Here is a 23,040-nt window from a genome sequence, read left to right as displayed (position 1 = left end):
CTATAAATAATTTATGCTGCTTTGCCATTGTGACTGAGAATATATTCAAAACACCCGAACATCCAACACATTTGTGAAAAATGCTTACAATGAGGCTTTTATGAATTTGCCTGTGTCTATGAGAGTGGGTGTCTGCTGTATGTAGGAGCCACTTCACGCTCGGATACATGCTGATATGCAAATATGTTCAGTGAAAATGTGTCTTTTGCTTTGAGGAAGTTTATTTGTAGTACTGACAGTTTCCACAAAGTTTCACAGCCGCAGGTGTGGTCCCAGAGGTGCAGAGAGAGAGAGGAAGTGACTCTCTAACCATAATATAATTAGAAACACCAGGAAACAGAAAAACCTTCTTAGTTTAACTGATAACAAAAGTTTACGGTCTGTTGACTTGAACAGATGTTATTTTAGATGTTCTTAGAAACACTTATACACATACTCATTACATTTTTATGTGGCTGTCAAAATTATATCAATTGCAAGTTTGATATTTAGTATCATATTTATTGAATTAATGATAAAAGAAAATACAATCAACAAAATGAACAAACATGGAATCACAAATATAAAAAGCAAAGATTTATAGTCAAAACTACAAAACACAAAACAATGTGTAGAAAATATCTATTTTTCCTTCAATACAATTTGTTATTTACATACCAATGAAAATGAATATCACACTTCCATGATCTATAGTCCTTATGTCACAACAGAAACCTATGCAGTAAAAAATCTTCATATAATTTGTAGCAGTCTTATTTTTATTTATTTATTTTTTGTTTCTTTGTTTTTTTACAGGTTAGAGATACATCCATTTTCAGTGACATAGTTAATCATTATGTTTTAAGACCATTTATTTTGGAAATAAACAGTAGATCATTGATTATGCACACATTTTAAAAAGTAGATTTAAACAAGACAAGAAACAAATGAAGACCTGTAGCTGTTTATGCTGCACATCCATCTCATCCTTTATTGACTCTTCATCTGAAAAAACAAACATTAAACAGTTAAAAAAATAAAAACACTCAATCTGAAGATTCATCCTGTTAAAAGATTGACAAGCAAATGATCTGTGTGTCATCAGCAGACAGCTCTGACCAGCAGATCTACTGCAGCTAGTGTTTTATAACTATTACATTAACCGTTCATTTCAATAATGTTTTTTAAGATCCTGCATAAAAAGTATTATCTTCATATATTAAGTCATGGTAACTCCCTTTGATTGGTCACTTAAAGATGGTTGGTATCTATGATGTTGCTAATCTAATAAAATGTCACACAGCTCAGCGTGTTTCTGAGGTTGGAGATGTTCTGCACTCTGCTACTGATAAATGTTGATCAGTTACACCTGTGCTGATTAGCCGCACTGAAAATGATGCATTTCACATCACTTTACTGTGTAAAAACCAACACAATAAGCCTGTAATATCACATTTTTAACTCAAACATAAAATATGTTATAGCCAGATAGAGCAATTTACCAGTCAGCTTCAGCAACTGATTTGGTGCCAATTAACTCTTCAGATATTGAAGGAAGCTAATGAGCCAAACTCTTTGAATGTCAGTTTAGTCCATTAAGACTTGACAAGGTTACTTCAAAGTCTTCATAATGGATCAGATATCTTCTGAGACTTTAGACTGTTAAACTTTTAAACCACTCTTTATAACTGACAGACTGATTATTCAATGATGTGATATTTCCTGTTTGTTTTGCTGTCTTATTTATTTTATCAAGCTAAGTGAATTCATTTCTTCCAGTCTTCCTTTCAAGATCTTTGTAGCAGACAAACTTGCTACTTGCTGTTAAAATGACTAGTGTTTATTTTATAACCTGATTATATTCTTTATTATATGCTATACAGTTATTAGACTTGAGTAAAACTGAAAAGCCTGCATGTTTACCTTGACCAGACTGAATATCATGTTATAGAAGAGAGTGAATATGAAGAGGAATATGAAGGAGGAGGTTGTGGACCACAGGCTGCTGAACTCGTCCTCTTCAGTGGAATCATCTGTGCAACTCACAGCAATATTCATTTCTGAAGAAGGATGCATAAATTGTTAGATATGAATGTGTGTTTGTCTTAACAAAGGTTTTCTCTCTTAAATAATGCTAATAAATTGGAATCAAATATTATGTATTATTTTCTCACTTGTTAGTGTGGATGTTTGAGCATTAGAACAGTACAGTATTTAACTGTGAGGCCTCACTGAAAACTACTCATACAAAGTGACCCTTTACTGTTGCTTTTCCTTTTGTTTTGAAATACTGAAGTCATTCATGAACATGTGACAGAAGTGTTTCCATGCAACATTTATTTGAAACAGTCAGCACACTTCTCAAGCTGTTAGACAATATGACAAAGACAAACTGAAACACAACATGATGACAAATGAAACTAAACTGACATGTTTACAGTCAAAATACATACAGAGACAGAGCGACACATTAGCACAAAATACCACATTTAAAGCTGAATCTACTACTTGTCACATTCAAGTGAATTACCCGTGGCTTTCGACACTCCTCGTGTTATCATGGACTTATTGCTGCGAACAGGCCAGACGTTGCAGTTGAAAACAGAGCGCTGCTGGTTCCACTTGTCCTTCTTGATGGTGTAAACACTTGTAACTGAGTAGCCATGTTGGGTCTTCTGAGGGAGGAAGGTGATGCCATCAACGTAGTTCCCAGTTTTTTGTCCAGCATCGTCTGACCAGGCTATGTAATAATCCTTCTGCACAGAACTGGAGACCAGACACACCAGAGTGACATCTGAGTTTTCTCTGATGTCCTCCTCTGAGAGAATGTGGACTGCCACTTTTGGCTCGCTCCGATCTGAAAGAGACATTTAGTTAAACAGGGAGGATTTTATTTAGCTTCATGTTTGCTATACCACATTATGATGTGTGTGTTTGAGTTGATTCACAGATTACTGTTCTACCAATCAGTCTCCATCATTTAGTGACATACCTCCTTTGTGGAGAGTCAGATCTTTAGTAACTGTCACGTCTTTTCTTTTTGCAGAACAGCGCACTGTGTTGACTTGCAGCCACTCAGTGAGAGAACGAGTCAGCGTGTTTGTTTTGCTGTACTGACTGCCTGCAGTCTTTGGCAGTCCCATATTACCGGCCACATTTTTTCCATCAATCTGCCAAGTAATTTCAGTCTCAGATACAATGGTGTTGTCTTGTCCTTCAACGATACACTCCAACTCTGCTTGGTCGTTGTTGAAAAACTTTTTGGGACTTGGAGGGTTCAGTGTCACTGTGATAGGAGCTACATGAGGAAGAGCAACAGAGAAAAGGTCACCATTTCTTTTTTAGCCTGTTCTACTGGAAGCAGCATGAACACCGAAGGACGCTGTTCAAGTCCTACTGCAAACATGAGAAAACAATTAGGCCTCTCGCCACAGACAAAAGTACCTACTGTATGACATCATATACACAAATATATAAAATGACAATGGGAGTCAAACATAGGATTTTAGTATAAAATTGTGGTTTTTTTACCAATCTTCCTTTCATACACTGTCTTTATTGGTTCCAGAAATTATTATTATAATTACAATTATTTAACAATTATTGAATGAACATGGCTGCAAAAGCATTAGAATTGAAATTGAATTTACATCATTTAAAAAAAAAAAAAGAAATATACTCACTTGGCTCAGGACATGACCCTCCGTAGGTCACAGTTTTCACAAGTGCGTTTTCATTTTTCAACTTAAACTCACATGTAAACTTAGTGGAATTAGGTCTCAAGTCACTGGTGGGTACCATGAGAAAACTTGCTACACTGTACAGTGTCTTTCCATCGTTCTGGCTTTCCTTAATGGGTGTTTTGATCTCATATACTTTGTTGAGGACATCCCCGTCATCTTTCAGCCATTTGATCTCATATTCTTTTGGTGAGAAATCTTTGGCATAGCAGGAGAAGGAAACCTCGCTTCCACCAACAGTGGAGGCCACTTTAAGAGTTGGCAAATCTCTGGCAGCTGAAAAACAAACATATACACAAATATATGTATGCGGAAGCCAGGAATAATATATATATGTATATATATATATGCAGAAGCAGAGGTGAACAGTTTGCTACAATGTCCATTTAATCTATAGACTGTACTAGTGTATGTTATGCAACTTGCATGTATACGTGAACATACTGATTACTCTCCTCAAATTAACATTTAACTTGTAACTCAAGTGTGCAGAAAGAGTCAAAAGGAAATTTCCATGGGAAAAAACAAACAATTATTACATACTTTTGACAGTATACGCTCGCTTCTGTATATACATTGACTGTTCAGGCAAGCAAACACAGATTAAACATTTGTTATGAACAGTGAATGTTAATTAACAACATACAGTGAACGTGAAGCCAGACAGAGATCAAGAAGAACAAGAACTATTATGCAGATAGATGGACAGAAGCAGAACACTTTGCAATAATCTGCTCTTGGACAGGTGAGAGAAAGTCAGCAGCTGAATATACATGAGCAAGCTTCAGCCTTTTTATTCCACCTCACTGTTTGTTTTGCCTGCTAGGCCTACTGATTCTGCAATTAAAAATATCTGAGATTATGTCACACTATTTAATATTTTGACAGTTCTCCAATAATGTTTCTCAGGAAAACCAACAAAGCAAAGTAATAGAAATGAACTGTCTATAGACAAACTACAACAATAACACTGACTTATAACTTTATTATAGTTTCCTTCTCATCTTTTAGTCTTTCATTTTATCTGGTAAAGCACTCAGATCTGCATTTATTGCATGAATTGTGATATATAAATACATTTATTATAAAATTATTATAACAGCAAGAGTTTTGTAACTTGAATAGTTATTTACTAGTTATTTGACATAAGGTCACCAAATGATTTTGTAAGAAAGCAAAATTCAATTAAATCCAGTATGACACTATCAATCAGTTATTATTCCCAAACTGCATGTACATTTTTAGAAAATATGTTAACAACACTGTCATGCTAAAAACTCTAGTTCAATTATTCTATATCTATATCAACTATTTAAAGTAATTTGTAATAATATATGACATGGGATAAGTCTTACGTGGTGGAGGTGGAATAACGTCGATGGAAGGACTTCCATCTGGATGTGTCACAGCACACTTAAAAGGTAGCTTTGCCTCCCAGTCCTGTCTCCTCACTTGGACTTGACTGACTCCCATATAAAATTCGCCTTTCTGTACTGGAGGATACTGGATGAAGTCCGTCAAGGCAGTCCCACTTTTGGTCCATAAGAAGGTCACTGAGCTGGGTGTGAACTCGGTGGCGAGGCAGCCAAGAGTGACCATGTCTCCAGTCCCAGAGCCACATGGTGCCAGGGGAAACAGAGTCGGTGCACGTGGTGTGGCTAAAGAAGGGAAAAGCAGACATGTAATAAACATATCAAAACAAAATTTAATGTCAACAGTTATTTTTCACCAAGCACTGGTTACAACAAAGAGATGTACAATTGAGTTGATACAGTCGTATAACAAAGCACAGCATGAAAACCATTACCTTTTTAAATGGTGAAATTGGAAATATAAAGTTCCCTCCATACGCGGACCTTTGTCACCCGATCCCATTTATTTAGACATTTTATGTTGCACTAAGATTAACATACCTAAATAACATTATTTGTGTGGTTTTGTTATTCCATATAGAATAGGTAAATCTCTTTCAATGCATAACTTTAACAACATCTAAAACAATAATTATTTGTAATTTTGAAATTGCAGCACGGATCGGATAAACGGATAAACATCAACTGACCGTGTTGATTGCAGTCACATTATAAGTGCCAGTAGGAACAATTTGTCACAAAAACGTATTTCTTTTGTTTCAATTTAGCGATTATTTATGAGATCAAAGAGTATTCTTACCTGATGAAACAGTTACTGTTGTACCCTTTCCCCAGTAGTCAAAAGCACCGTAGTAGCACAGTGCTGAATCTACTTAACTGTTAGTATAAAAACGCTACATCTACTAATGGCATGCGTAAAAAGTTACCCTTTACATTTAATTAACCCTGTTTTGTTATAAAATTCACTTTAACGACCAAAATATAAATTTGCCAAAAATATCCTTCATCGTATCCTACTGAGAATATCGCTGTTTTGACTTTTCTCATGTTAAAAACACTTTGCTTTACAATACAGAGAAGTTACAGTATAACTTAAACATGACTTTTCAAAGTTTGAAACACATCCTGCTGTAGATTTTAAATGGTACATATTTTACCTGATGTTACTGTTACCATAGTGCCTTTTCCCCAGTAGTCAAAAGCCCAGTTGTCACAGTAAAGTAAGTCAATTCACACTTCTCACAAAAACCCATTACTATCCCATTACTTCATGTCATACAATGTGATTCAGGAAACAATTAAAATCACACTACAATATATAGCAGTTGATAGACTTATGTTAACTGTCTTATGTTAACAGTCAGGAGTTTTAAACTTTTGATCAGTTCTTTGTCAGGCTACAAAATGCTGTTGGCTGTCTGATCACTGGCCAACAGTTGTGACTACCTGAAAATGATTATATATATTTTAATGATGTGATTAGGAATTTCTTTCTTCAATCGGAAATAATAAAAGAACATACCTGAGGTGACGGTGATCATCGTGCCTTTTCCCCAGTAGTCAAAAGCATTGTCACAGTCTAACAAATTGTTAACCACTGCATACAAAAACCTGTTCCCAGCTAACTACACTTTCCATGGAAGCTTATTTCATGACAATCTACCCTCTGACATATTTTCCCCGGCTTTTGCAAATTTGGATTCAGAAGATGAAACAAAAGATGATTTTCACCACCAAAGTTTCAACTGAGTCTACTGTTCATGACACATTTAACATATTCTAGAAATGAATTAAGTGTGTAGGATCACAACTGGACTTCTTAAAAAAATAAACAGTTTTTAAATCAAAATCTACACATTTAAGAAGAAAACAGGATTGACTTACCTGATGTAATTGTAACCATCGTGCCTTTTCCCCAGTAATCAAAACGACTGTCACAGTGTAATATGCCAACACATCCAACATACAAAAACAAGCACCTTAAAGATGCCAGTGATGGCACCAAAGACTAAATATGCTATATTAAACAATGCAATTATTACATTTTCATTCTGTAAACAAAAACTTATTTTACCTGCTGTGACCGTCACTGTTGTTCCTTTTCCCCAGTAGTCAAAGTAGTTGTCACAGTGACAGGTTTCAATAGCACTTTAGTACAAAAAATACTTTACAGCTTGTATCATCTAAAAGATTATTGTAATTATTCAGTAAACTTTACCCTGATCTTCCTTTGTTTTCGCTTCAGAATACACACCAGTTTAAGTACAAAATATATCAACATAAAGTTAATGATAAACCAGACAAATATTGAGTCGTCTTTACTTGAAATAATTAGATTATTACTTACCAGAAGTTACTGTGACTTGGGTCCCTTTTCCCCAGTAGTCAAAGTAGTCATCACAGTGATGTATTATGATCTGCTTCTAATACAAATACCAGTAATAACAGTTTAAACCAAGAAAAGTGCACGTTTCATTGACAAAGCATTTCCCAATGCACGATTTATTAACCATTTCCCCTTGAGATAGTCATTTCCTGTGGTCTGAGTTATAAAAAATTATATATGTGTTGCCAATGGTTAGTGAAACTTCCCCTTTATCAAGCCTCCTGACAGCTCCAATTCCTGCCACATGGAGTTTACACAAGCAGATGAATTTGATTCAACCAAATTATTATAAAGCTTGATAAAATAATAATTGTTATTTAATTTCAAGTCTGCACATTTATTTCTTACTGACATTAACTGAGGCCTGGCTGTGAAATTTATCTAACAAAATTAAGATTTATAAATGTAAAGAATACACACCTATACATTAATTAGATATAACTGCTGTTATAAACTGATTATAATGTGATTGCAAAGATTGCACCTGGAAAGCCATGGTAACACCATAACTGGCATGGTAATTTGGTCACTACCATGATGGTATTATTCTGTATTTTTATGGGACAACAATACCATGTTATTGTGCCATACTATTATAAAATGAAATTCCATGTGTAAGCATGATCAGTCATCATCAAGAAACATGATCAGAAATCATGAATTTAAATTAGTGTTCATGACTGAACATTCTGTGATCTCTGTATACACATGAAAAGTTTGTATAATAAATTATAAATAATTTTCAACATTAGGACTGAACAATAATTTGCTATATTTTATTAGTGGAAATGTTTAGTATTGATATCATATCATGTTTCAACAAAATCAACGATAAAAAACTAATAAAAAACTACAGAATAATCAAGGTTTGTTCATCACTTTGGTCTAATAACAGTGAAGCACAGCTGAGTGCATTTATACATAAATTTGAATACATGTGCCATATTGTGATATTGGAAAAAATATTTTTGTTGATGTTGTGATTGTGTTACATTATAGCTGCTAGCTGGCGATCAGGGAACATCTGAAAGATTGCTGGTAAATTTTCTTGCTGTTTGTGCTTCCTTTTTGGATCTGGCATCTGAAATGAATGTTTTTTGCTGGTGTGGAGGAGAGAACTTTGATAGGTGAATGAGACAGAAGGCCAACTATGCCATCTGGGGAATTGCACCCCAGGAAATATGTATGACTGGGAAATGGCTATTACCAAATATCAATAACCTCAAGTTCATAATTAATCAAGGCACATAGACTCGTTCACTGAGGGGACAGAGACATGCTTCAAACATATTTTTTTATTCAATCAAATGAGGAAACTGGAAAATGTTGCTGGAAAGACAAAGTAGTTAGTGGTAAAACACAATATAGAGTTAAGAAGTGGTAAAAGTATTCTTTTATTACAAAACTATTTTAAAATATAATTTAAATCTTTTACCATTATAGGTCTAAGTGTACTACTGGTATACATACTGGTATACGTACTGGTGTACGACTGGTAAATGGGGTGGCAGGCTATGCTAATGTGTTGAGGGGTGCTACCACATACTCACCACAAGTGCAGTCACAGCAACCTAAACACGGGATCCGAAGGGACCTCACCTAGGGTGACTATCCTCCCCAGTAGACTGGCACTCAGCTCCACTGAATTAAAGACATAAAAGGAACTACAAACAAGGTTAAACAAAATTAGCAGGTCCAGCTCTAGACAACAGGGGGCCCTAGACAAGATTTTCTTTGGGGGCCCTCTTTACTTTGCCTGGAGCTGACAATGACTTATTTTATGACTTATTTCATCTATGAAATAAAACCATTAACTATATACAGTGTATAGTTTGCAGGTTTATAGCTAGGAAATCTAAATGATAAAATAAGGGCTGCATTTAAAAATAAAATACATAACAGAGCTTTTGAAAAAGGTACATCTTAAAATAAAGTGGATTGATCATTTTAGGCTCTTAGATTGTTTGCTGTGCCTTCAGTTCGGATTTGAGTGGGTATGTTTGCTCAAAAGATTTGTGCTTTGTCTTGTAGCGGCGTGTCATATCTCTGCTTTTAATAATCACTATGTTTAGAATATATGAGACATACTGGTTATGAACTGCCTGTGGGAAGAATGTACGCGTAAGAGTCTGTCCATTCTTGATTAAAAGCTTTGTTATCACTGTCTTCTTTTTTCTTTTTAAATCACGCCATGTGAAATTACTTTTCTCTGACTCGCTTATTTCTCCGACTGTTGTCTCTTGTCTTGTCTGTCCCCCGTGTGTGTATCTCACTGGACCTTTCTCAAAACCAAGTGCGCCAAGTTCTGACTCGTGCACTTGCTAGTTTGGACTTCGCAAGTTCGACTTGGGATTACAAACTTCCGAAGACGAGAGGACACAGTTCAGTCATTCTGCCTGCTGACAGCAGCAACTCAGCTTCAACACAACTACCTGACTGTAATGTGACAAAATAATCTCAACTCAAAGCTCCACTAACACTTTTTTTCTGACAAAAAATAACCTCATTGACAGAGAGATGCAGTAAATTATGTTATTCAGTCTGTAATGTAGCTATAATAAAAATCCAAACAGTTATATAGTTTAATGAAATTTAACATAGACCGATTCTGTTCATTTGAATACATTTATATTTATTGAAATGTGGTGACATCTGTACATATAGAGCCCCAAAGGCAGCGCTGTTGTTCTATCTCACACTGGCTCTTCCCTCTAATGGACTCTACAATCGCCCACTGAAATTTGCATATATGTAGTCAGCCAATCAGGACGAGCCTAACGATTACGTGTGTCTCGTACACTATCTAAGCAGTGTCTCACTGCTGCTCACTATCCCCTTTTCTTCAGTGATGGCGAAATCAGCTACTGATCTTACTTCTCCATGGATGGAGTCGCCGCTACAAGCTTGTTCCTGCCCATCGTGCCCCGGTCTCATCGCCACCGCTGCCGGGCATCAATTCTGTTTTGAGTGCCTCGGGCATGACCATGCAGAGAGCGGCATGATGCAGCCACCAGCCTGTGTGCACTGCCAGGCACTCCCTCTTTTCAACGCCAGAAACGGTGGGAACATTTTTGGCTGTGTGATGTCTCACTCCGCTGTGACTTGAGTGACTCTCCGTGCAGCCTCTCTGACAACTTTGCTTACCTTCCGAAAAATGTGCTGCTGACTTCAGTTCGCCATAATGTCCCAAAGATTATGACCACAGCGGGGGAGCATGTTGGGCTCCCCGCGCCCCACCCCCATCCCGCCAAAATCGGTCAGCCAGCCCCGTGAAGGACTTTAAGGCCCGGCTCATCCTGCTCAGCCCACCTTTGTTTCGCCTCCTCTCCCGGACATCTGGCACTGTGTCTATGTGTCCTGGAAGGAGCCATTGAAAATGAAGTCAACAGTAGTGGGACTGGTATCCTTCCTGAGAGTGCAGGGCCACATGGAGACAGGCTGTCCCGATGTGCCCCCCCTGGAGGAGGCCCTCACAACCCTCCTGATTCCCCACTCGGCTGGCTGGGCGGCAGCCAGAAAGCCTCCGCCTCCGCTGATGCAGGACGGAAACATGTTGGTCTATTTTGCGAAAATATTCTGGCTGGGTGTGTTACCGGTGCCAGACCTAGGGGAAATCTGGACCGACAGCAAAGGTTACACAGGCAAGGGTGCACTGTGTAGCCGATAAAAACATGGTCTGTGGACTGTGGATTAATAAGGGAGAGAGCCAAAGTTAGCGTCTTGCTCTAGCCGATGCTCATTTAATATTGAACACAACAGTATAAAACTGTACATATTTCTCAGTTACGTCAGTTTCCTCAAACCTACAGCTACAAGGTTCATATTTCACATTCACACCAAAACATGTTACAAAAATAAAATAAATGTTGAAACCAAATTCACAATAAACAATATGAAACATTTTGTCTAAAGAAAAATAACTTCACACAAATTTAAAATATGACTTACCTTTCTAAATAAATAAGAATAGGCTTAACTATAATATAATGTAATATATGTATAAAATATAATATACAGCACAAAAATTATATTACCCAAAACACACATTTACTTTACTGACATTACTACCATCACTCCTATTTTAACACATACACCACAGTTACACTCATCCTACACTGATATGACGTACACAGAACCTTTCAGCAACATTAGCATAACACTCCTTTGCACTTGCACTTAACCTCTTAACAAAATGGCGCGACTCTGCCTTGTTAACGAGCGACCGGAAGTGAAACTGGTTTGAATATAGCATCTCTATTTACCATTAACTCGCGACTGACTGGCTTATACTCTAAAACAATCTTTTAAACACATTTTCATATGTTACCACATGCAAAGGTCTGTAACTTTCACTGACAAAATAGTAGAAAACCGAAATTCACGGAGGTAACTATTATCAATGGTGGCGCCCACGAAACATACAGCAACAAAAATACGTTCCAAATACATCTCTAAACCATGTCACAACTTCACAGAATGATTTGCAATGCATTTACATTAGCTAGTAAACAAAGCTAATCATAGAAAAGCAAGTTTTAACATACCTGTGGATTAATAAGGGAGAGAGCCAAAGTTAGCGTCTTCATCTAGCCGATGCTCATTTAATATTGAGCTGCGCATGAGCAGAGCAGATACAAGTGACCTCCCTCTGGTATCCACAGTGGCATTAGAGCGCTGCCTACTGACATCTTTGAGTATTGACCTGATGTCAAAACTGTATAAACAGAGTTAGATTAGTTCAAATAATTAGCAAAAAATTAGGGGGTGTCTGTTTACATAAAAACTTAACATGTGAGGCATTGGGTGTCTGACTCTTCTCCTCTCATACACAGGTATAGTCCTTAGGCAGTATGTGTATTCCTCCTCTTCCTCAGAATGTTCTGACTCTTGCTCTACTGTTTCTCTGTTATTTGTGTGTGTCTCTCCTCGTTTTTGTTTTTTTCTGGGTGTGCACTGAGTCTGTTGGTCTGGGTCCAAGGGCAAATCGTTAACAGGTAGCAGAAGGTTTCGATGCAGGACACGGAGAGTTCAGTCTCCAGTTTCTGGCTGAACTCTGTACACAGGTCCATCTCCAAGCTTTTCAACAACACGATGAATCCTCTTTTCCCAGTATGAGCGAAGTTTGCCTGGACCACCCCTCTCTGACAGATTTCTGACAAGCACCCTATCTCCAGGCTGCAGCACTGGTTGCCCCTCACCAGTGACCTCATTCCGTTTCCCGATTGTTTCCTTTGGAGACAGCCAATGGCGCGGTGTCCAGCTTGGCCACAAACAAAGCAGTGAGGGCAGCTCACTTTGCTTTGCTGTACACAGTCATTGCATCTGCCCCTGTTATCAGTTGTTGGTGCCTGAGGACAAGCTGTGGTGGAGCAGGGACCCCCAGGTGTCACACTGTCAGCAGGCTTTACCATCTGTGCCAGATGTTTGGTCAGTGAGGACAATTGTGCAGTCAGTTCTTTAATAGCAGCACGGTTAGCCTGTAGCTAAGTGTCAACTTTATCTTGCTTAGCTGAGTCACTACAGTCAAGCTGAGCTGTGCTCACTGTCACTGGTCGGGTTTTGCTTACTGTGCCAAGTCGTTTAAGTCTTTCAGCTTCCTCGCTCGTAGACTTAGTGATCTGGTCTAACAGAAAGTCATCACTAACCTGCAAGTCGGTGAGAAGTGGCTTGAGGTCATATCTGACATGGTTGTTTTTTTCATTTAAGCCCTGGTAAAGAGTGTGGAGAAAAGTGCCCTGAACGAGCCTTTTGTCATAGCTAAACTCAGCACCAGGCTGTTATGACTCAAACAGAACACGCTGTTTTAACCCCATTATCCTGTACAGAAACTGCTGTGGACTCTCTTTGACTTGTTGCTTGGCATTACTTAGCTCTTGGAAAAGTTCAGTACTGTTTTGGTCCCTGATGTGTGCGTGGAGAAACCGCTTTAGCTCATCAACAGTTAAGTCACCTTTATTAGCCAACATTTCTCTAAATGTACCAGGTTTTGTGATCTTAATCACTGTGCGAATTATCTCTGACTCAGTAAAACCTTCATGCAAACCTTCATCAATTTGTTTACAAAGGCTACTGTATGACATATCAGAACCCACATCAGAAATTTGGCCACCGTGTAGCTTAAATTCTCTGCGCGGAAGCAGAGCTGCAACATCATTAAACCTCAGTACCTGATCTCCCATGCTGGAAGATAGACTCACCCTACCAGGAGTACCACCAAAACCTGTTGAGGGTGACTTGGCTAATGCTGGAGTGGTAAGGTCTCTTGCTAACATAACATTGCCTCTTCAGGCAGGTGATGGAAATGTGTGGAGATCTCTGTTCTCTGTAGAGGGGTTAGTGTGTGCGTCTCTGTTCGGTGGCAAGGGTGGCAGTGAATGAATGTCTCTGTCCATGTGCAATGAATGTCTGGGTATGTCTGTAGTAGGGGTAGCTGGAGATGTGGTTGGCTGGCTGGGTTCACGATGGGGTGGAATGGAGCACCCCTGTTGAATGGTTGTTGAACCTTCATTCTCAGGAGGCGCCGTCTGGGCAACCCCAACCGCTTCACTTTGCATGGCCACCAGGTCACTCAACATATCGTCAAGGTGGAGGAGCTGGGCCATACCTCCATCCTCCAGGGCTCCCAACTTCTCACTCTTGATGTAGTCAACAATCAGATCAAACAGTTCTGGTTCACTCAGCTCATCAACACGATCAGTAATGCTGCCATCATCAATCGAATCTGCAACTTGCAGCAGCTGACTCGCACTCAAATCACAAAGTCTCTTCTGGATCTTGTAGACTAGCGCCCGCCGTGGGTTGGCAGTGGCCATGATGACGTTGTACAAGTGACCTCTACTCTCTGGATGACGCACAGGATGGCAGCCTTCCCTGAAGCTTGGGACACAAGTTCACATTGTCACAGCACTCACTTCACCAGGCAGCGATGCTACACCATCCCGGACAAGCCCCCAATTGTTACCGGTGCCAGACCTAGGGGAAATCTGGACCGGCAGCAAAGGTTACACAGGCAAGGGTGTACTTTGTAGCCGATAAAAACATGGTCTGTGGGCTGTGGATTAATAAGGGAGAGAGCCAAAGTTAGCGTCTTGCTCTAGCCGATGCTCATTTAATATTGAACACAACAGTATAAAACTGTACATATTTCTCAGTTACGTCAGTTTCCTCAAACCTACAGCTACAAGGTTCATATTTCACATTCACACCAAAACATGTTACAAAAATAAAATAAATGTTGAAACCAAATTCACAATAAACAATATGAAACATTTTGTCTAAAGAAAAACAACTTCACACAAATTTAAAATATGACTTACATTTCTAAATAAATAAGAATAGGCTTAACTACAATATAATGTAATATATGTATAAAATATAATATACAGCACAAAAATTATATTACCCAAAACACTACCATCTACCATCATTTTACTACCATCACTCCTATTTTAACACATACACCACAGTTACACTCATCCTACACTGATATGACGTACACAGAACCTTTCTGCAACATTAGCATAACACTCCTTTGCACTTGCACTTAACCTCTTAACAAAATGGCGCGACTCTGCCTTGTTAACGAGCGACCGGAAGTGAAACTGGTTTGAATATAGCATCTCTATTTACCATTAACTCGCGACTGACTGGCTTATACTCTAAAACAATCTTTTACGGAAATTCACGGAGGTAACTATTATCAGTGGCGGCGCCCACGAAACATACAACAACAAAAATACGTTCCAAATACATCTCTAAACCATGTCACAACTTCACAGAATGATTTGCAATGCATTTACATTAGCTAGTAAACAAAGCTAATCATAGAAAAGCAAGTTTTAAAATACCTGCGGATTAATAAGGGAGAGAGCCAAAGTTAGCGTCTTCATCTAGCCGATGCTCTTTTAATATTGAGCTGCGCATGAGCAGAGCAGATACAAGTGACCTCCCTCAGGTATCCACAGTGGCATTAGAGCGCTGCCTACTGACATCTTTGAGTATTGACCTGATGTCAAAACTGTATAAACAGAGTTAGATTAGTTCAAATAATTAGCAAAAAATTAGGGGGTGTCTGTTTACATAAAAACAGCAAACAATTAGGGATGTGCAGAGAGCCCAGTATTTGTATTTGTATCTATATTTATTGAGGCAGCAAAATTATTTATATTTGTATTTGTATTTGAATAAAAGTGTAAATAGGGGTAAAAATACGATATTGTTTTTATTACGTTTTTAATTTCAGGATATTAAAGTGTTAAAATAAGTGTTTATGAATGAACTATTTTATGAGGGAGGTCCCCACACTGGCTCTTGAGCTCCAGTCTTCCAGATCATAGATGACTGTGCTGACTACTGAGCTAAAACCAAGGGCATTGCAAATGTGCAGACAGACCTCTACTTATTTATACACCCATAACAAAGAGACAACACAGCATATAAAGTGTAGAGAAGAACTTCAAAGGCGATTATCGCTTTTCCATTTTCATTTATTGCCTATTTTTTACAACCTAACTTTGTGGAAAGGAGAAGGGAAACAACGGGTTATGGAGAGTCCCTTGAGAGTCCCCTTCGCTTGTGTCAGCTTTATCTCTGAGGAACACCCCCAACTCTGGGAGTGATGTCCAAATAAGGAAATTTGTGTCATGTAGCAGGTGGATGTGACTCCCCTCGTTGAGACCTGCTGATAAACAACAGCAGAGCAGAGGAGAGAGACTGAGATAGTGATGTTACTGACCTGCACGCTGGTATTTAACACATTTCTTTTTTCTCCCCATAACAAATAATTTTAAAAATATTTGTATGAAATTAATATTCGTAAAAACCCATTATTTGTGCTTCGCTGAATAATGTATTTGTATTCGGGCACACCCCTACAAACAATCTGTGTGTATTGGGCGTCACGGCGGCAAACACACCACTGCATGCCCCCTCCTCAGCAGAACAAGCTGTTTTTTTTATCAGATTAACAACCTCATTATGGGTGTTGCGATTGCCGCGGGGCGATTGATGTTACTTGCCACAGTAGGCTCACGTCACGTGTGGCTGGGACACACCCCTCTACTGAGGAAGGACAGAGAGGATATCCTAGGAGCTCCCATAGCTCCGGACAGTCTCTTCAGATCCATCTCCTCTGACTCAGTGCTTAAAGACGCTGGAAGAAGAGAAGGCGTAGCTGAACTGTCATCTGCTGCTCGCACTTTCTTCAAACTAGAGAGGAGACGAGGCGCATTGCCATAACGTCATGGCAAGAAGGAGAGCGTGCAGGCAGGGCAAAGCACTGTTAGCCCCCGCTGCTTCAGCCACCTCCCACACCACCTCGACAGAGACACTGCAGCACTGGGCCTCCCACGACCATGGAGCAGCCGTAGCTGCAGCGAGGAGCGCAGACAGACCCCTGCTGAAGTTGGCTTATGCTTGGGGAAAGTCAATGGCACCGAAATGACTGTTAGTGGAAGAGAGCGTCACATCAGTGTAGGCTATGTTCAACAGCCCCCCCACCCGCTGTATGTGCCCTCGGAGTTCACCGCCCCCTCCCACCACTGTTCAAGTTGTGTGTTTAATGTTGAAAATGTTTTAATAAAAACATTTTCCAAAGATCACAATCCTCCATCTTCCCCTTCTCCACCTCTCTGGAACTCTGTGACGCTGGGATGATAACAGCTCAGACTGCTTCATCCAGCCGGTCACAGAGTCTGCATAATAATGCTGTAAACACTTACTCTGCTGGTGCCCCTGCATCTCTTCTCTCTGTCAGAGAAGCAGACGGTGGGAGGCTTTATTCAGCTGCAGATGGTGCTAGCTAAAATCCCAGCGCTGAGCGCATTAATGAGCGCTATGTTAGGCGTGATGTGGTGAGAAAAACGCACATCCTGCCCGACATAGCGACACTCAAAAGCAGATGTGTGTCTCGCTGCGCTGGGTGGTCCGAGAAATAATGATACCAGCGAGTGCAGCGAGACACACATCTGGTTTCCCCAGAAAACGGTGATGCAGCAAGTGGTGTTATATACTCACACCGGAATAACACCTCACACCCACACACTGACTTCTTAGAGAATAATGCCTCAGGCCCGCTCACAGACCGAAAAGAGGAGACACGGAGTCTGCTCCGCTCCCCTCCGGTTATTTCTGTGGGAAATACGGAGGGTGACGGAGGCATCAACACAAAATCTGACGCTGTGTTGAGGCAGCTAACGGTGTTCATGGACTGCTCCGTCAGCTCAGCCCTTTCAATGTCGGCCCCCCCATGGGCCAAACTTCCATTTATGGAAGGTTTGGCAGCGGAAAGGGCCGAATCGGAATATCACAGCTTCCTGTTTGCTGCCCCCCAGCTGACCGCCCATCTTTTGTCGCAGTTTTATGAGGAATGCTGTCACAGCTGCATGTTGGCGGATTGGATGGACAAAACACTGAGACTGGGTTATTTTCTCCAGTTCTGCCGTGTTCATGCTCCATTCTCGGGCATCAAGGAGATAAATCTATCCTACCAAGAGGACATAGATTTTCTCTCCAAAGAGATCCAGGACCTGTTATTGAGACAGGCTGTCTCGATCGTTCCCACTCATGACAGTACTTCCTAGTGCCCAAGAAGATGGGAGGTTTCAGACCCAACCCACCAATGCATCGCCAGAAAGACGTTCCACATGCTGACCATCAGGAGATTGCTGGAACTGGTTCAACCAGGGAACTGATTCACCACCATCAACCTGAAAGATGCTTATTTTCACGTCGAGGTGGTGCCGAAACACAGGAAGTTCCTGCGTTTCACCTTCAAGAGGATAGCCTATGAGTACAATAGGCTACCGTTCGGCTACTCCCTGGCTCCCCGCATGTTCAGCAAATGTGTGGACCCGGCACTGCAACCGCTGTGTGACTGAGGCATCAGGGTCTTGTTCTACTTAGATGGCCATTGTTATTTGATCCCAAGAGGCACAAGCACTACTTGGTGAACGTTCCTCCATTAGTGCAGGAGGACCTGCATTATTGGGGTTTTCCACAGCATCTGTTGGCAGGAACACTGCTGGGTTGAGTGGCCTCCTACATAGCGCTGTTCTCACATGGTCAATGGATGTAATCAGACAGGAGGCCGCAAACCAATTTGTTGGGGGAATCCCTGCATCACAAAAGTTAACGGTTGTAATAAAGACATTCCAAAATATCTTGCTATAATTAGAGGTTTCTTCTCATATAGAAATGTTTGATTTCACCTTAAATCTGAGTTTATAACATGTACTTAAGAGCATGATGTGACTGTGACATCACAACTAGTTTGGAGCCAATCGTGGTCCAGTATGCAACTTGCACAGATGTGATGTGGAAACTTGAATAGACTTTTAAGTGAAGTAGGAAACATCTTGTGTCCCACAAACTTTTGAAATGAACAATATTTGCATATTTACTCAGGATTTGTCAGTGAAGGAAAGGAGGGATAAGTTATTTTAATGAGTTGATTGAACCATTTAATTAAAATCTAACAATGTCTTTTGCCATTAGCAAAGGAACTCCACTATAAAACTTTTTAGACACAAATTATTAATCAAAGCAGGGAATTCTTGTACGTCTGGAGGGTAACTTTGAATGTAATGGTATATCAAAATAATGAGAATGCTATTATAACATGAATACATAATATCTAATGCTGCAACCTGGTGCTCACTTTTTCAGATGGAAATTTCCCATGTTTTGAATGGAGCATTTAATACAGAAGTTTTGAAATCATCTTTTCCTTCTGATATTTTTTGTTCACATATTTCTACAAAGAATGTAGCCTGAATAGATGCTGCTAACCCGACCTTCCAGCCTCCGGCTCCAGTTACAGAATGAATTTTTAATGATGTATTGTGAGGATAGATTAAGTTTAATGTAATGAATGTTTTACACTTGTATGAAGTGTGTTACAATCAATCACTTCCTGTTTGATAATCAACATACTCTTCATTTAAATTTAATATTATGGTACTAGTTCAGACTGTGCTGTGGTACAGTATAAACAAATGCTTTCTGTCAGAAGTGTTCAATTATCATCATATTGAAAGTATAAAACTCCAGTAAGACAAGATAGTTTCTCTGGACTGCTTTGCTGTAATGTATCTTGTATTATCAGTTGTGGAGGAGACTTTGGCTTTCAGTCAGTTTCAGTTTGTTAACTGGATGCGGAAGCACCTGTTGTGGTGAAGATTGTTTCCTGGGTGGCACATAAATATTAACCAGTAAGGATGTTGAGAACCACAAGTCCAAAATGTACAAACATTTTCTTCTCTATTTTGATAGTATCTCTACTGTAAGTTTTACAATGTTTGAGTAAAACACTGTGTTTCTTAGTTTGGAAGTACATTTAAAGTTATGGGTAGCAAATAGTTGTGAATGTGACAATTAAATACTTATTGGATCCTGAATTTATGAACATAAACTCACATTCATAACATATTATACATAATTCATTGACACTAAATTAACTGTAAGTTTTTGTGTTTGCTGTGGGTATGTGAAATATATCCAGTATCTTACAAAGCAAGAGAGGTGAGGTGGCACTATTTTTTTCAGAGTTTTTTCAGAAATCTGCAATTAATCATAAATGCAATTTACTTATCCAATATTCTATTCATTAGAACCTTTCAGCAGTGTCCAATCATTTTGGGAAATTGATTTTGAGAGTAACTTGAGAGTAACTATCACTGTGGCTGCCACCCCACACAGTGGTACATACTCATACAAAAACCTTTGCCTGGTAATGTGTGGTCAGTTTTTGTACTGTCTGTATTCAGCAGGATCATGTGCAGTAACTTTTCACAGTAAAACTATGAAATCATGAAACACCTTCTACTTTTGCCCAGTTTTATTTCTAATTTTACACTTTGAAACCATTGCTGTGTTTTCAAATTTGTTTAACTTTGTCGATTTTTAACATACTTCTACATGTTAAGAAAACTTACTTTTAAGCTCATGATGTCCTTTATGTAAGATCACATTTTTGTTCTTAAAGAAGAGTTTTGTTGGACATGTATGGGCAGCAGTGAGCAGTCTCAGTTGATTTCTGTTTCAGCACTGTATACAGCATTCGCTTTTCAATGGAAGGAGGTTTTTGTCGTAGGATATATCACTGTGGCCGCTATTGTATGGCACAATGATATAGCCCTGAAGCCCAAAAACTCCACTCTACACACTGGCTATTACACCACACAACACAAACACTCTTGCCTTCATCTAAGTTTAACAAGTAATGTTAAGTTCAAATCATGTGAAAGGAATCAACAGTGCAAATATTCCCTGACAGTTGTTTTTATTATTATAACTTGTGTTTTCATTTGGCCATGTTGTAAATATTCCTGAAAATGGCTTAACATAAGTATAGTTATCGATATGCATTGTGCAGCAAAACATGGACAAATGACATCGACCTAATTTGAATGAGACACAAAACTATTGTAGCACAAAACAAGATCAATAGGCTCTGACATGATGATACATATTTTATACTTTTTCAGGGATATCATCCAAAGATTTGGTGAGCTAACAGGGTTGTCATCTTTGGTTTAACTTTGTTTCTTAGTATTGAACTACACTTCAAGTTAGCAACAGCGGTTATTGTCATAATTTACTTACTTTGTGTCCATTAATTCACATTTAAAACATAGTGTCAATAACCTGACATCAAATTTACTGTAAATAGACAAAAAAAAATCAATTTTATGTTGGATTTTTTAGTATGTGAAATAAATTATATTTGCTGAAGAAAAATTAGCTTGTTATGATTTTCATGTTTATTCAGGGTAAAACCCGAAAAAAAATATATAATTCATCATAAATTCAATTTATCCTTCCACTACTACATTGAATATTATCTTTCTTTATCTTCTATCTCTATCTTTCTTTTTGTAATACCACATATCACTGTGCCTGTCCCCCCATATACACAATGGCACACATTCATACAATAACCTTTGCCTGATGTAATGCATCATCAGTTTTTTGTACTGTATGTATTCAGCTGGGCCAATGAAACACCATTCTACTTTTGCTCCTCTTTGTTTTAAATTATACCACATGAAACCTAGACATTGCTGTGTTTTTGAAAATCACATCAGTTACACTTTGGTCATTTTTAGTCATGCAATATGGCTCTGGGGGTGGCAATATGGGTTGTTCGGTCTGTCACTACGTCAGTCTGTCCACTACTTTGGTCCAGACTGAAATATCTTAACACCTACAGGATGGACAGCCATGAAATCTTTGACATTCATGGTCCCCAGACGATTAATCCTAATGACTTTGTGGATCCCCTGATATTTCCTGGAGTGCGACCAGCAGGTCAAAGTTTAATTTGACCAATACTTTGTTTGTAATCAAACAACTGCAAAACTAATTTGACTGATTGATTGATTTTATTTAAAGATTAGCAAAAATCCAAAGGATAACATGTTAAAATGAAAATACTTATCTCCAACATGGTCCCAAGATGTTAAAAGACAAAGAAATCACAAAGAAGCACAAGACAGTCAACATAAAAACTAAAACAAATCAATCCTGAGATCCAAAAACAAATCACCACAATTTAACAAATAAAAATAACTCCCACATTAAAAAAAAAAAAGTTTAGCTGTCAAATCACTGTACCAAGCAGAACATGCATAATCAAAATGACTCTGTATCAATGATGACTGTATCAATGATCGATTATGACACTCCCATCAGCCTCGTGCACATTACTTTGTGTTTAGTACTTATTAACATATTTGAGCATTCTAACACACTAAACTGAGATGGTGAACAAGGTGAACATTATACATACTGAACATCAGTATGTTGATATTGCCATTGTGAATATGTTAGCATGCCATCATTACCATTTAACTCAAAGCACCACAGTTTCACACAGCTGCTAGCTGTACACTCTTGTCTTATCAATATTCAGTTGATCCTCTGTGTGTTCAAGAAATTGTATCACTTTTAAGTTCATGATGATATTTCTGTTTTTCCTATTTCTGTTTTGTTGGACACGTACGTTTCTGTATCAGCGCCATAAATAGCATTTCCTTTTCAGGAAGTTTTTGTCATAGAATGTATCACTGTGGTTGCCATACTGCACAGTGTTACAACCTTTTACAAAAACTCCACCCTGTACACTGGCTATCACACCATTGAATTGCCTTAAAATACAATGTTTCTCATTCTAATTTAACAAGTAATGTTAAGATCAATTCATGTGAGAGAAATCAGTAGTGCAAAAGTTCCCTGATGATTGTAAAATGACTATTTCTTCTTCTTCTTCTTCTTCTTCTTCTTCTTCTTCTTCTTCTTCTTCTTCTTCTTCTTCTTCTTCTTCTTATTTTGTTTTCATTTGGCCATGTTGTACTTATTCCTGAAAACAGGTCTACAATTCAGAGAATAAAAACACAAAAAAACATAATTATTGGTATATAGTGTGCAGTAAAATCATGGGTAAATGACATCCACCTAATTTGTTTGACAAACAAAACTACTGTAGCATAAAACAAGATCAATAATCTCTGACATGATGATACATATTTCATACTCAGTATATTTTTTCAGAGAAGTCATCCAA

The 23,040-nt window shown here is 38.6% G+C and overlaps 1 gene segment (V, D, J or C); it reads right to left on the bottom strand.

Annotated features, from left to right (window-relative positions):
- Nucleotides 1-536: 536 nt before the first annotated feature.
- The window catches only part of LOC121883742, a 37,392-nt gene continuing 14,888 nt past the window's right edge, over nt 537-23,040 (bottom strand). The window contains 8 exon segments of the C gene segment in view: nt 537-984; nt 1,903-2,039; nt 2,510-2,836; nt 2,972-3,277; nt 3,663-3,995; nt 5,075-5,377; nt 6,977-7,023; nt 10,570-10,584. Coding sequence covers nt 970-984; nt 1,903-2,039; nt 2,510-2,836; nt 2,972-3,277; nt 3,663-3,995; nt 5,075-5,377; nt 6,977-7,023; nt 10,570-10,584 — 1,483 coding nt within the window.

The sequence above is a fragment of the Thunnus maccoyii genome, chromosome 18 (genome assembly GCF_910596095.1).
Source record: "Thunnus maccoyii chromosome 18, fThuMac1.1, whole genome shotgun sequence".
Taxonomy (NCBI): Eukaryota; Metazoa; Chordata; class Actinopteri; order Scombriformes; family Scombridae; genus Thunnus; species Thunnus maccoyii.
The sequence above is the reverse complement of the archived record's forward strand: the minus strand, read 5'-3'. Positions and strand labels throughout refer to the sequence as shown.